The sequence below is a fragment of the Euprymna scolopes genome, chromosome 4 (assembly GCF_053919585.1).
Source record: "Euprymna scolopes isolate OS-2025 chromosome 4, ASM5391958v1, whole genome shotgun sequence".
NCBI classification, from domain to species: Eukaryota; Metazoa; Mollusca; class Cephalopoda; order Sepiida; family Sepiolidae; genus Euprymna; species Euprymna scolopes.
In genome coordinates, this window is record NC_136485.1 from 101,649,805 (window position 1) to 101,665,384 (window position 15,580).

Sequence of the window (15,580 nt, forward strand, 5' to 3'; positions counted from 1 at the left end):
CAGACGAATAAAGTCGCAAGATCGGTAACTAGTGAAAAAATAAATTTGGAGGGTGAGCTAGTTGTTAATGTGTCACTAAAAAGAACGACAAAAAAGCTAAAAGTTTTCGTTCTAAGGAACACAACAAACTTATTCGGGGCCGATTGGATTTAGGAATTTGAATTATGGGACTCGCCAATGAGTTATTTTTGTCACAAAGTCGAAAACCAAACGGCCAAAGCCGACAGACTCAAAAGGATCTCAAAAAAGTGTTTCATTGAAAAGCTTGGATGCTACACAAAAATAAAGGTGAGATTCGAATTGCTGGATGAAGCACAACCAATATTCAAAAAGACACAGAGCATACCGTTTACTTCAAAGGAAAAAATTGAAAAAGAATTGGAAAGACTAGTTAACACGGGGATTTAAACCCCTATTAACTATAGTGACTGGGCAGCCCCACCGTATACGTGAAAAAAAAATTCTAAAGAGATTATGTAAACAGAAATGTGTAAGGAAAAATTCAAGATGGCGCCCGACTCTCTCTTTAACACAGTAAGTTCAGGAAAAGATTTTATAAATGTTGCAGCAATTCAATAATCTTTTTACACCGGTTCTGCACGGATTCCAACAATGGTAAAATATCCTCACACGGCACAAGAAGCAACAGCCACACGATTCCCCAGCCAACTCAATCGTCCCTCCCGACGTCTTTCCCCTCACCCGCTTTTATCATCGTTCTAGGCCGGCTAAATTTGCATATTCCGAGAATTCGTGTGACTTTGCGAGACATCATAATTTACAAAAGACGGCGGCCGCCATCTTGGTCTTTCTTTTCTATTTTTGGTCGGTAACGCTGAGCTGGTCTCGAGGTAAGTCTTTTTCCCCTCATCCGTCTCTCCCACGTACCCACACAACATGCAAACACGCGGCCGCTTATCTCCTGGATGCATGTTACAGATTAAGGTAAGCGCAGACTTTTTGACCGAATTGAATGCGGTGCTCAAGGACCATCACTACCCACTAACAAACCCAGATGAAATATTCACTAAGTTAAATGGCGGAAAATATTTTTCCAAAACAGACTTAAGCAAGGCGTACCTACAAATACCAGTAGAGGAAGATAGCTCGAAACTTTTGTATTTCTCAACGCACAAAGGACTTCATAAATTCAATAGATTAGCATTTGGTATAAAAGTAGCACCTGCAATTTTCCAACAGGTAATTGATACTTTGCTAAGTGGTCTGGATTTCGCAATAGGCTATCTGGGCGATATTTTATGCGTAGTCAAAATGTTGAACAACATAAAGATCATGTATTTCAAGTGTTTGACAAAATAAAAGAATAATATGGCTTCACATTGAAGGAAGCAAAATGCGAATTTTTTTGGAACAAATTAAATACCTGGGTCATATCATAGATAAGGATGGGAGGAAATCCGATCCAGACAGGTCCACAGCTAAAAGACATGCCAGAACCTCATAATGTAACTACATTGCAGAGTTTTTTATAGGTCGCGAACTATTATCAAACGTTCATTAAGAACATGCATGAATTGTGTGCGCCATTGAATGTACTATTAAAAAAAGGACAAAAAATGGGCTGGATGCCTGAGTACCAGGCAGCGTTTAAGAAATTATCAGATGTATTAACGTCAGATTTATCCCTGACTTATTTCAATCTGAAACAAGAGATTATTGTTACAACTGATGCAAGTTCTTATGGGATCGGGACGTGCATTCTACACAAGATGCCTGATGGGTTCATTAACCCGATCACCCATGCATCAAGAACTTTACTTCCTGTCGAGAAGAATTACTCCCAAATCGAAAAGGAAGCACTGAGAATCATATTCGGTGTTACAAAATTCCACCAATTTTTACACGGTCGTAAGTTTAAATAGCAAACTTACCGTAAGCCACTTATAACCATCTTTGGCTCTAAAAAATGTCTGCAAACTTACACAGTCAATAGACTGCAAAGATGGGGGACAATTCTACTGAATTACGATTTCAGTATGGAATTTCTTACATCTGCGAAGACGGATTGCCGTGATTAATCCCGAAATCAAGGGAACCGCTAGAAGACACAGTAATAGCATCACTACAAAGTGAAAAGGATTATACACAAATACTATGTAATACGATCAAGGAACGATCAGTCACTTTGGAAGATATAATAAGGGAGACTGAAGAAGATAGTTTCATCAAAGAAATCAAACAAAAAATTAAATCAGATGAATCAGCGGTGGAAGCTTATTCTATGTGCAATAAGGTACTGTTGTACCGAGAAAGAGTAGTAATCCTAGCTACACTACAAAAGGAAATTCTAAAGAATTTTCATACGGGGCACCCTGAGGCTATGCGAATGAAGAGCTTCATGAGGACCTATGTTTACTGGAAGAGTCTGGACATTGATATATAAGGCATGGTAAAGTCGTGTAAGGGATGCGCATTGGCTGAAAAGTGCCCCCAATACAATTTAGCTCGTGGCCTAAAGCGGACCACCCATGGTAAAGAATACACGTAGATTACGCAGGGCCACTGGATGGAAACTATTATTTAATAGTGGTAGACAGTTTTTCAAAATGGCCTGAGGTATTTCAATGTAAAAGTCCAACAACGGATTTTGCAATCTTCACAAATTGTTCGCTAGGTTTGGTGTGGTTGATTTTCTAGTGTCAGACAATGACACACAATTCACTTCCGCAGATTCTACAAGTATTTCCAGGTTAACCACATAACGACATCAACCTATCATCCTCAATCGAACCGTCAGGCAGAGAGGTTTGTAGACACGTTAAAAAGAGTCCTGAAGAAGGCTAAAAGAATACCCTCAGAAAAGGCGTTACAACAGTTTTTACAAGTTTACTGAATTACGCCAAATGAAAGGACTCCATCAAATATGTCACTGGCAGAGTTAATGTTTCGCGAGGAAAATTAGGCCGATCTTCTAGAAGAAATTTTTTTGGTGTTTTTTTAGCCTGGTCTTTCTAGCCGTGTGGTTGTGTAGATGTAAAAATAAAAAAAATGTACTAAATTTAAAAATGCATACATAGAAAAAACTTGAGAGTTAGTCAGTCAGTGAAAAAACTCGGAGAGAGACAGTCAGGCGTCTAGGAAGCGAGACGTCACTTCAAGAAAAAAATGTGAAACTTTGAATTCTTAATGATGGAAGTCACGGCCGGTCGTGTGTGAGAAATAAACCATCAGGTGTTTTGTAAAGCTCGTCTTGTCTTATGATTCTTACAAAAAAAGGTAAAGTGAAATTGTATTATATATTTGTGTTATAAAATGTCTTTACATACACGTCTCAACATCATCATGTCTACACAATGTCTGAACTGTCTGAACACTATCCCTTCACTCCAAGAGTTTCTTCTTCTACACATCTAAGGAATGAATATATAAGAATCTCTCCTAACATGAACAATCTCGCTAAGTCTCTTACAACAACATCTCTCTCTCTCTGAGTACATCAACATCCCTCTCTAAGATACAACATCTCTTTATCTCTAAGACTCTCTCAATGAAACCCCTATATAACAATCGCCCATCTGGCATTGGCCAGGTTCATTGTTGCTTAACTTTGCTGATCTAATGAGAATCGGTGATTATGCCACACACACACACACACACACACACACACACACACACACACACATATATATATATATATATATATATATATATATATATATATATATACTAGCATAGGTGCCCGGCGTTGCCCAGGTGTTTGGAGGTGTATGCTGAGCAAAAAAAAAACGGTCAATTTTGTTAATTTGACCCCTATTATGACCCCTTAAAATTTATTGTTTTGGGCTCAAATCCAATTATTAGGTTAGATCCGTGTCCAAGGAACCTATATCTAAAATTTCAAATGTTTAGACCCAAAATTGTCGGAGGAGTTTGGTAGAGTTCTCAAAGGTTAAATCGTTGAACTTTGACTTCTTAATCGCCAAATTTCTAGCCGGAAACCGATCACATCGATTTTCCCAAATCTCAGTACCCTGTATATCAAATTTCGAATCTGTAGACTGAAAATTTACAGTTATTGCGAAGGAAAATGTACACAGCCAGACAGAACATAAGACACGTTCACTATATATATATACTAGCGGGGGTACCTGGCGTTGCCCGAGTGTTTGTTTCCGGGACGGGGGGGGAGTTTTAAAAAATGTTATGGTAGGTAAGTAGGAAGGATCAAACCCGGAGTCATGAGTAAAAGTAGGAAAATAAAGTGTGAAAAAAAAACAAAAAAAAACATCTGCAACGTTAACAGTTCGGCCACCAAGAAAAGTCCATTCCAGTTGTTTAGGAAAAAAAAAAACAAAAAAAAAACGACTACGGTAGGTCGGCGCGAACATGAAAATATAATGTGAATTGTCCAGCACGCTAACCACTACGCCACAGAGCACTGGAGCTTAGTTTAGTGATTTTAAATAACTTCACATGAAAGAACTACAAAGCCAAACCGGTGTTCTCTTCTCAACTGTTCCTTGTGAACGATCCCCAAACGGTGTTAAGTGGTGGCAGGGGGAGGAGGAATTTATTAGAGAGAAAATATTTTACCACTTCCATTGATCTTAACCGATTTTGGCCGTGACTTCTCAGCAGAAAAAGTATAGAAATCTAAGATTATCGAGGAATTTGAGAAATAATAAGCCTATAACACACCTCAGATATTGTTCTGCCGTTTGTGCATATTATATTTGCATGAAATATCTTGATTTTTAATCCTATTAATGTCAAAATCAGACGGGAAAAAATGAGTTCATTTTATTTATATATATATATATATAACTACTTAATTTACTCACATAAACTTTATATACAAAAGTATAGATTTATGCGTAAACTTTAAGTATTTACTTCAAAATTGCTCAATACGTAGGTAAAGCTACACTGAATATTCGGCGTTCATCCACTCTAGGATTCGTCAGGCTTATGCGCGAATTCTGTGGTTGTTTATCGTTTTCATATGGTCCTCTTCTTTTGAGGATTTTAGTTAGCCAATCAGCTTTCTAGTATCCACCGCACCCCTTCCTATCAGCCAATGGGCATGCATTTTATCGAACAAAGGATCTGTTTTAAAACTAGTTTAGTGGTTTAAGGCAGACATTTTCTATTTTTTTTTTATATATAAATATACATATGTGTACATACATATATGCACATATATATACATATATATATACCCATACATATATGTGTGATCGTTTATGTATATTCATGTTTATTTAATTTATTTGTTTGTTTATTTTCTATTGTTTTTGTTAGTTTTAAAACTATTTTGTATCGCTATCCTAGAGTACATTTTATTTTTTGAACACAGTCATTTGCTATTTCTCTTCTACAGTTTAATAGATTCTTTAAAGTACAGGATAGCAAATTTTTCATGAAGGCATAATTTACATGGGTCATCTAAATGCCTACATGTGGTAGGTTGTCTTATTATTTTCCATTCGACTACCGGCGAATGTCAGCTTTCTTTGAGTTCCCAGTATTTATTCGCTAGTGTTGTTTTTATACAGTGTTTTTTATTGTTGAATGTACTTTTGTGGTCATAGTATCGGGTTTTGAAATCTAAGGAAGTCATGCCTACGTAATATTTCTTGTTATTCGTGTTTTCTTTCGCAAATAATGTTGCCTGATAAACTACGCTTTTTGTTAGACATTTATTTTGAACTGGGCAAAGTGTGCGGTGTCTACAGTTGCATTTATCTTGTTCGTTATTAGTATTTTTATTCATGGTATGGTTGTTCTTGTCTAGGGTTGGTTTGTTATTATTATTATTATTATTATTATTATTATTATTTCTGCTAGTGTTAGTTTTATTTTTGTCATGGTGTCTACTTTTTTATTGTTTATTTTGTTGTTGTTTACATTGTTTTTATTTAGTATTTTGTTATTATGTGCTTTAATTATCATCTCTAAATTTTTGCAACAGCTGTAGGATAACTTTAAGGTATTTTTATTGAAGATTTTGTGTAAGGGGTTGGTTGCGGGAAAGTGTTTTTCAATAAGATCTAGAAATTTCTTGCCAAGTTTTGTTTTTAATATTTGATTGTATGGGGCCGTGTACCAGATTATAGTTATTTTTCTTCTATTTTTAATTTTATTATAGTTATTGGTGTTTTGTTGCTTATATTTGATATCGATATTTTTGTATCCACTATTTTTTAGGGCTGTTTAGTAGATATTGGTTGACCTGTTAAATGCATTTTCATCGCTTGAGTTATTACTGAGTCTACTTACGATCGAGTTAGGAATGTGTTTTATAATTGATAGTGGGTGATTGGACTTAGGGTTTACATAAATTGGAGTAGCGTTATCTTTTAAGTATGGTTCATATGTGTTTTTATCTAAGTTTAACGTGACGTCCAGGAAGTTTGTTATTTTTATGTTTGCTGATACGTCTGTTTTTAGGCCTAATTTTTTCATTTCCTTGTGTATGATTTTCTTAAAGTTTTCTCCCTTGACTTTGTTGGATACTAGAAAGCTGATTGGCTAACTAAAATCCTCAACAAGAGGACAATATAAAAACGATAAACAACCACAGAATTTGCGCATAAGCCTGACGAATCCTAGAGTGGATGAAACGCCGAATATTCAGTGTAGCTTAATCGCCATATATATTTTATAAATTACTAACTTTTTATATATATATATATATATATATATATATATATATATATATATATATATATGCATTCAATAAATTTACAGTAGGTTTTTGTTATTTTTTATTTATTGTATTTCTGTTTTTTTTTCCGTTCTATTTTTGTTTTGAAATTCGTCTGCATCTGTTACTTTATTCTGCTTAATTCGGTGACTGGCAGTCGAGCCCGAACCATAATTGAGGAAAAATCCCGACGATCCGGGTCAAATTATGCAAGAGTACCAAAAATATATATATGGGATGTCCATTGTACAAGTCGGCTGATAAAAAATATGATTCCTCCTTATTGTAATGGAATCAGCCAGCCGAAAAGTTGATATTTAATTTAAAAAACTATGATAACTCCTTACATTTTTTGTCAGTTTCAGCAATAAGCAATTATTTCGGTTTTTCATAATTACACAAAAAAATGATTTCGGCTATGTTTGTTTAATCACGTGACATATGACGTAAACACAAGGGAAATAGCAAAAATTTCTAAAATTTTTTTGATAACTATTTCCTTTAATCATTAATTTCTCCCTTATCGTTTTTCGTAAGTTTTGGCTATTTTCATTACTGTGACATGACAATTCAGTAGATAATATTGGTTTCACTTGAAAATCCATCTTTCGATTTCCGAATATCGCAACAATAAAGAAAGCGCACTAAAATGATTACGAACATTTTCATTGATAATATTTGAAAGCAATATATTTTCTTTGAATAAAAAACAACAATTTACTAAACTATTTCCATTTTTTTAAACTTATCCTTCAACATTTGTACATTCTTTTTTTTCTTTTTTTCTTCATTCTGAATTATCATTGGCCCCCCACTTACTTTATTGGTTTATTCTTTAAACAGTTTTCTTTTCAATTTTTGCATCGATTAATTTTTGATAAAAGATTATACTTACATATAAAAAGAAAATCGGCTAAACTTTTTACTATACAAGATTTTTTTAGTGCGTATTTATTGTAAAAATTACTAGCATGGGTGCCCGGCGTTGCCCGGTGTTTGGAGGTGTATGCTGAGCAAAAAAACAAAAAAAAAGGGTCAATTATTTCAATTTGACCCTTTAACATTTATTGTTTTGGGCTCAGATCCAATTATTAAGTTAGATCCATGTCCAAGGAACCTATGTCTAAAATTTCAAGTGTTTAGACCCAAAATTGTCGGAGGAGTTTGGTAGAGTTCTCAAAGGTCAAATCGTTGAACTTTGACCCCCTTAATCGCCAAATTTCTGGCCGAAACCGATCACAAATATTTTCCCAAATTTCGAGTCTGTAGACTAAAAATTGACAGAGTTATTGCGAAAGAAAATGTACACAGACAGACACACACACAACCACACACAGACATGTTCACTTTTATAGATATACTAGCATTTCGGCCCGGCGTTGTCCGGGTGTTTGGAGGTGTATGTTCAGCAAAATAAAATGTTTGAATCCAATGTTATTTCATGCCGTATATATATATATATATATATATATATATATATATATATATATATATATATATATATATATATATAGCATAATAAAGGATAAAATAAAAGGTAATTGTAACTACTTCTCTGTCAATTTTCGGATTTTGTAATCATGCCCAAATGCATTTTATTTTCTTTTGGTTGATTGATAGTTGCTATTTCTTTAATTAAGTTAAGGGCAAAATAGATTAATTGATTGATATAATAACTAGATGATTGATTATATGCTGTGAAACTCTCAAGAATTGTAAATGTCAATGTAATTAAGATGTGGATACATAACTGAAATGAAAATTGGAATAGAGACTTTTTCATTTGTTTGTTATATGCTCTGTAATTACATTGAGCTTTATAAATTAAGGATTAGTATATAAAAAATAAGTGAAATATGATTGAAAATATTATATTTCCACACAAATATATATATATATATATATATATATATATATATATATATATATATATATATATATATATATATATATGTAAAGAACAAACCAAGTTATATGACTATTAATGTTTCGTCTTTATTTCAAGACTTTTTCTGGATGAATAAATGGAAGAAAATAAAATACCAGTAGAATATTTGAAAATATATTTGTTGTGAAAAGGATTCTATTTCAGAACAAAAAAGTCGTTGGATATTTAAAAACATTAAAATGTTGTGAAGAGAGTAAGATTTTTTAATGCCATATAGCCGTTAATATATTTAAAAAAGATATGATGTAATTTATATTCTTTTTGGAAAAAGTAAATCGTTATAATTCAAATATGGATGTATAACTAAAATTAAATGAGTGAATTTTTGTTATGTAATTTATTGATATGTATTTAATTATTATATTAAATAATTGTATATATATATATATATATATATATATATATATATATATATATATATATATTCACAACTTTTTAAATATAGAGGAGGAAAGAAATCTGAAAGTCTGTGCCTTGCTGACACATTTATGTCTCTTCCCCTAGAGTCGATATTTATTTTTTCCATTTCCCTTTTAGTATTTCTATCTGAATAGCTTGACCACCAATAAATATTCGATGAGATTAAGAAAAAACAATTTCACATACTAAAACCTCAATAACTTTTGTCTGTGAACGACATTTATTTTATGTCAGCTAGCATTTTATTTCAGGATGTTTTTGAGATGTCCAGTTTCTTCATCTCATCCGGGATTTTTATATCTTATTCGATTTTTCAGCATCCCTCCCCCTTTCGACGAGGTGTTCCATTCGGCAGCATCTCGTGATATGATTCTGTATTGACTGTTCATGTTTCCTATTCTATTGACCATGATTCAATAAGGCCAGCCATTATGAGATTTTGTCATTCATGAAAGGTATACAAAACCAGCATATTTGGAGCACATAAAGCGTACGAATACTCATTCTATGCATGTACATGTATGGGCGTGTGTGTATGTGTGTACGTATGTGTGTGTATATATGTGTATGTGTCTGTCTGTGTATGTGTGTCCGTGTGTCCATGTTTGTGTGTGTTTATGTGTATGTGTGTGTATATGTGTGTATGTATATACAGCATAATCATGTTGACACACCGGTCTTCATCAAATCACTGAAGTTAAGCAACGTTGAGCCTGGCTAAAACCAGATGGGTGTCAATTTGGGAATTTTAGACACTTTCTGCTTATCTTGGAATTGTTTACAGTCGTCCTGAACCTTAACTTGCCACTGGTATGTTTTGTGCAGTTCTAGGAGGTCCGCCTTCCCAGGCTTTCCCACCACCTTCCCAAGCTTTGCCTTCTCTCTTAGAGAAGGAGTTTGCTTATTACTAATCACCTGAGGCTCCCTTATCAGGAATAACGACAGGGTTGCCCAGGCGCTTTTTGCAAGTCATAGCACCCCTTCTCTCGAGCGCTGACTTCTCAATCCCATTTTCCGACCCTGGTGTCTACGTTTTTGCAGTGGAAAAAAACTAAACAATCCACATATAAATTTGAAATAAAATTTTTGTCAGTAATGCTTAAGTTTGAAATAGGATTTCCATTGATTTGTTATGCTTAAGTTTGAAATAGTATTTCACCGATTTGTCATGCTCAAGTTAAAAAATAACATTTTCTTAGTCCTGTTAAACTTATTCGTCCGTCAGACATGCTTAAGTCTGAAATAGCATTGTCATGAGTCTTGGACGGTTAACTTTGAAATAGTTTTTTTTGATCTGTCACATTTACCTCTAAATCAATTTTTCGTCATTCAGCGATGTAATATAATTTCTGTTGGTCTGTCAAGCTTCAATTTGAAATAGCATTTTCCTTAGTATGTTATGCTTTTATTTATTTTTTTACTTTTATTGATGGGTAACCATTTATCAAGACCTTGGGGTCACTCGAGGATAAACGTTAAAACGTTTGTCAGTTGGCAAATGATCGTTTTCACAAGAGGACCAAAGACAATAGGTGAGGTAGGCAGAACATTACTTAAAGGAAATTGATTGTCCAAGAGGACGGTTCAATAATTATTTGCTTACATTAAACTTGAAGATGAACATGTTGTAATCTTGTTTCACAGGGGAGATGTTCTAGAAAGAATCTTTGTTTCTTTGTTGAAAGTTTGGTTTTTGGTAAAGAGAGAGAAAGGAAAGTTCTTTGTCATGGTTGTAGATGGACGAGTTCTTGCTATACATGTTTTGCAGGGGAGAGGTATAAGACATTGGAACTTTGTCAAGCACCTCCCATGAACATAACGCTATAGTATAGAGATATACTATCAGTGTCTTTTCTTTGTAAACGAGGTTGTAGGGATAAGAAGAGAACATCTCCCACTAGATTGTGGAGTCGATTTTGTACTTTACCAAGACAGGAAAGAATACTCCACATAGCACCTTCCCAGATACGATAGCAGTATTCAATTTTAGTGCAACGAAACCCCTGACATGTATGCAGCAGCATCTCACATAAGCAAATGACCAAACCTTGGTGTAAGGTGATGTCACAGCGGAGGAAGAGGAAGGAAAAAATAGAAAAAAAAGCATGTGGTGGTGACAACGACTTAGAAGCATCTGCTGGTGTAGATAGACTTTTAACCACATGTTAGCGTGACAGGAATTTATCAAAAACAAGATGCAGGAATTGTTAGACCTTTGAATTTTTAACAAAATTGTCGGACAACCTTGCACCATGGGGCGAGCTTAAAACATAGCAGCTGCTTGTTGCTGCAGACTGAGGATTTGTTAATTGACCCAGAGAAGGAAAAAAGCAGGGATGCAACTATATTGTTGCTGGCTTAGAACATATGCGCCAATGGTTTGGTGATGAAATGACGGTTAATTCTTTCAACTATAAAAAAAAAAACTTGTGTCAAATTCAATTTCTTTATTCTTTTGCAACTGAAATTCTGTGTACAGTGTGTTGGAGCCGTTAGAGAGACATACTGCATTCTAATATGAATGTATCTTTGTCTTATACAAATAGAAGATTGCATCAAGATATGGATTAGGGTTAAGTACTTTTCAGAGTGGTAGAATGTTAAAACCATTTTTCCGGCAAGCTTAGCAACAAATTGGATGTAAGTCTGGAGGGAAAAAGTATTTTAAGATGCAATTGTGTCAGAGATGGGTATATTTGCTGATGACATCATGTTCTATTCTTAACAGGTAGAGAAATCGAACACACAAATATGAAAGACAAAGGCTGAATCTAAAAACAAATGGCATTCAGTCTGTAGAGAAATAATACCAAAAATGGATGATTACATTGGAAATTCCTTTCCTTTAATAATTATAAAAAATCCTTCTGACCACAACTTGACACTGATGATAGCATGCTTCCCTGTTGTCTAACATTCAAACTCCTCTGCCTCACATTCACAGATAACATGAATTGGAATGAATAATATAGAAGAAACTCCCAACTCTACTGCAAAAAAGTTTGGCTCTTTCTACCGACTTCATACATTTGCGAGTATTCTATATGTCTATAAAGCCACCATTTGCCCATGCATGGAGTGTTGTCATCAAATATGGGATTGTGTACTAAATACTAACCTCTCCCTTTCAAACAAGGTTTGAAAAAGATTTTGGAACCTAATCCGTCTTATACGGTTTCGCTATTACAATGTTGCACCCCTGTGCTTGTTTTACAGGTAATCCCAAATAACGTGCTCCGGTGAACTTACTGCACTTATAACTCAACAGAAATGCCTCTTAACTGATCTTTTTAAACATCCGATGGCCGACCACTACATTCATCATTTTCAAGACTCTCGTCGCCATCACAAAATTTCTTAAACCACCATTATACTGTGCGTTCAGTAGTGGTCTCTGTGCCAAATGCTTATTTAATATCGCGAGGTGTTTCAGCAGCTTTTTGGCCTAGCTTGAATTGAAATAAGAAAATTGCGCGAATTTGCTTTTTTTATCCTCTTGTATTCAACGTTTTGAAACGAAGACAATTGTTTTAAAACGATTGTAATTAAAACGATTAGACAGAGCGAAAAACGTCCTTTAAAACGATATATAAAGTGAAGGTATTCGAATGAAAAATTATTTGAAAATACATCATTCGGAATCAGATTTGAAATTCCGCAAAAACCTTTTTGTCAACCTAATATCTTTGTCACTTCATTGATGGGATAGTCGGTTTATCATGCTTAGCCATGAAATAGCATTTTCGTTAATCTCTCATGCTTAAGATTAGAACAGTATTTTAAGATATGTCCGCATTATCTATAAGAAGTTCTTCCTGTTGTCTGTCATTTGGTTTGTTATGTTTACATCTGGAATGCAATTAATGCAATCCCTACAGCCATGTACCTAGAAAACGGAACTATTAAACCTGAAATCGTAATATGGGACATGAAGGAGAAAGAAGCAACCTTAGTTGAAGTTAGTTGCTGATGGTGGGTTAAACAAAGCCGAGGGGGAAAAAATAACAAAATACAAACAGTGACAAACCAATGGAAATTTAATGTCAAACTTCAGTGTGACAGACTAACGAACATGTATATTTCAAATGTAAGTGTGACAAACGAACGTAAATTTTATTTCAAACTTGTCTGTGACAGATCAACGGGAATTTTATTTCAAACTGAACTGCACCAGATCAACGGAAGTGCTATTTCAAACTGAAGTGGTGATAGGAGGGTTCATGTAAAATTAACATGGCGACTTTGATGAATCACTTCGGTGCCGTTATAAAAAAAAGAAAGAAATGGCTGCTTAGTAGAAAAAATAATCAGTTTCTATTGAAGCATCTGCCGTTCCCACTTGTCAAATATTAATCGTGAAAGGCAGTAAAAGTTGAAATCATTTTCGCTGTGATTTAAAAACAAAACAAAACAAAAAACAGAACAAATTTTTTTGAAACCATAAAGATTGCGTTAATACTTGTGGCAATATCTTTATTTTTATTTTGTTCTCTTGTCCGATTTCACATCATAGAATTAAAAGTTCTTATAGATCATATTTTGTTTTTAATACTTTTGTTTCCAGATGTTTAAAGTTTGGTTGGCAAAAATTAATTTACAGTTGAAATTAATTTCGGTTTCCACTTTGTGTTTAAAGGAGTTCATAATGTTAGGTTTGATCAACCCAGCACGATCAGAGCGAATACAATTCGATTCAACTATAGCATAAAAAGAACAGCCATAAAAACCTCTGCAAATTAACCGAACGACACATGATGTTTGATTTGTTTTCTCACCTGAAATTTTGTGATGCCTTAGTGAATAGATAGCGACCATGAAATAGATACTAGTTTGTATAAGCTACTCTTTTTTTCTTTCTCCATTCGTTCAATTTCCTTCTTTCTTTTCTGCTTCTTTTTGTACTGAAAAGAATGAGCTTCACTAAAATACATCATCATCATCATCATCATCATCATCATCATCATCATCGTCGTCGTCGTCGTCAGATGCTGAAATCTGCATCCATTTAGGGTCAAAGAATAAATATTTTTCTGTTAGATATTATTTATCCAGGTCAACACCAATAAAATAAAATACAAACTTTGTGGGTGTTCGTTGTTTAAATTTTAGCAGGACATATGCACAGAGACAAATGCTTTATATAATAGATTAATTGTGTGCAGTGACAGGATTGAATTTGCGACATGAATTATCAAAATATCTTATGAAATATGTTGTTCCTTACTCATTTGCTTGAAGTAAATTTCTTTTTTGTTTATGTTTGGATAAATCAACAATAATCAGCAATTTAAAATATCTTTTAATAAATTGAAAAAAAATCAATTATATGTAATGACTTTGTTATAATCGCATATACTAAGGATTGAATATTCGATCTCCAGAAAACTGTCACGTAAAACTGATTATTAATCAACGCTTTTATCTGTTGCATCACGAATCCAGATGTTACTAAAATAATATAATAATTAACTGTTAGATCCTGTCATGACGAACAGAACAAAAACAATACAATTGTAGATTAAATAAAGGGTTCACTTAGAAATTTCTTATAGGTTTATGAGTTTGACATAAAGATTCCCAAATTCGAGTAGGTACAACTGAAGGAGATTACATCGGTCGAAATGTTGGGAGGAACAAAATAACTTTCACGATGGGAATAATAGTTAAAATAATCGAAATCATAGAAATTATTAATTTCCAAAAATTCTGAAACAATTTTATATTCCAGCGAATCCTGTGTGTAAAGAAGAAGGTTTCAGGATGGAAGTGTTGATGCACCTTCAAAGTATAAGCAAGCTGAATGAAGATGATGTTGCAGAGGATGAAAAACTAGAGGCTTTAGAAATTGCTAAGCAACGACAACTGGAGGTAAGCATAAAATGATACAATTCTAAGGAAGATGTTTGAATAGACAAAATACTTGTCAAAACAATATCTTCTTCTTCTTCTTCTTCTTCTTCTTCTTCTTTAACATGATTTTTTTCTTGTCCAGCGGGCAATCGTTAGTCAATATTTGCTCAGATTTCACATTGCACATTCATCTGATCATGGATCTCTCCATGCGCTGCAGTCAGACGAGGGAGGATTGGGCTAACTCTTGAAAAAATAATGGGGCTTCAATTTCAATCTGAAACACTTGCATGTCAAATCATACTGAATAGTTGTGATATAGCAAAAAGACTGTCTCTGAGTGATTATATATATACCATCCCACCACTTCATGAGTTAAGCACTGTAGAAAGTGAAATCGCCGGCTGATGTTAGTGATAATGCAAATTTTTCCCAGTGGAATAAATTTCAGTTATATAAACCTGATGTATTTTGATAATTTCTTATTTAGGCTGAGTTTGCCTTTTTGATCTGTATATATATATATATATATATATATATATATATATATATATATATATATATATATATATATATATATATATATTTCTTTTACACACATTCACCCCGAACATGACCTATCGTCTCTTGAACGTAAGGAGTTACTATTTTAGACCATCTTTAGAGGAGCAATGAAGTATGTTGACATTACATTT

The 15,580-nt window shown here is 33.8% G+C and overlaps 1 protein-coding gene across 2 annotated transcripts in view; it reads left to right on the forward strand.

The window, feature by feature from the left end:
* The window catches only part of LOC145269201 (leucine-rich repeat-containing protein 23-like), a 578,101-nt gene that overhangs the window by 557,382 nt on the left and 5,139 nt on the right, over positions 1-15,580 (forward strand). For both annotated transcript variants that reach the window (XM_080124821.1, XM_080124822.1), the window contains one exon: positions 14,764-14,903. In XM_080124821.1, coding sequence (XP_079980947.1) covers positions 14,764-14,903 — 140 coding nt within the window. The remainder of the gene's footprint in view (positions 1-14,763; positions 14,904-15,580) is intronic.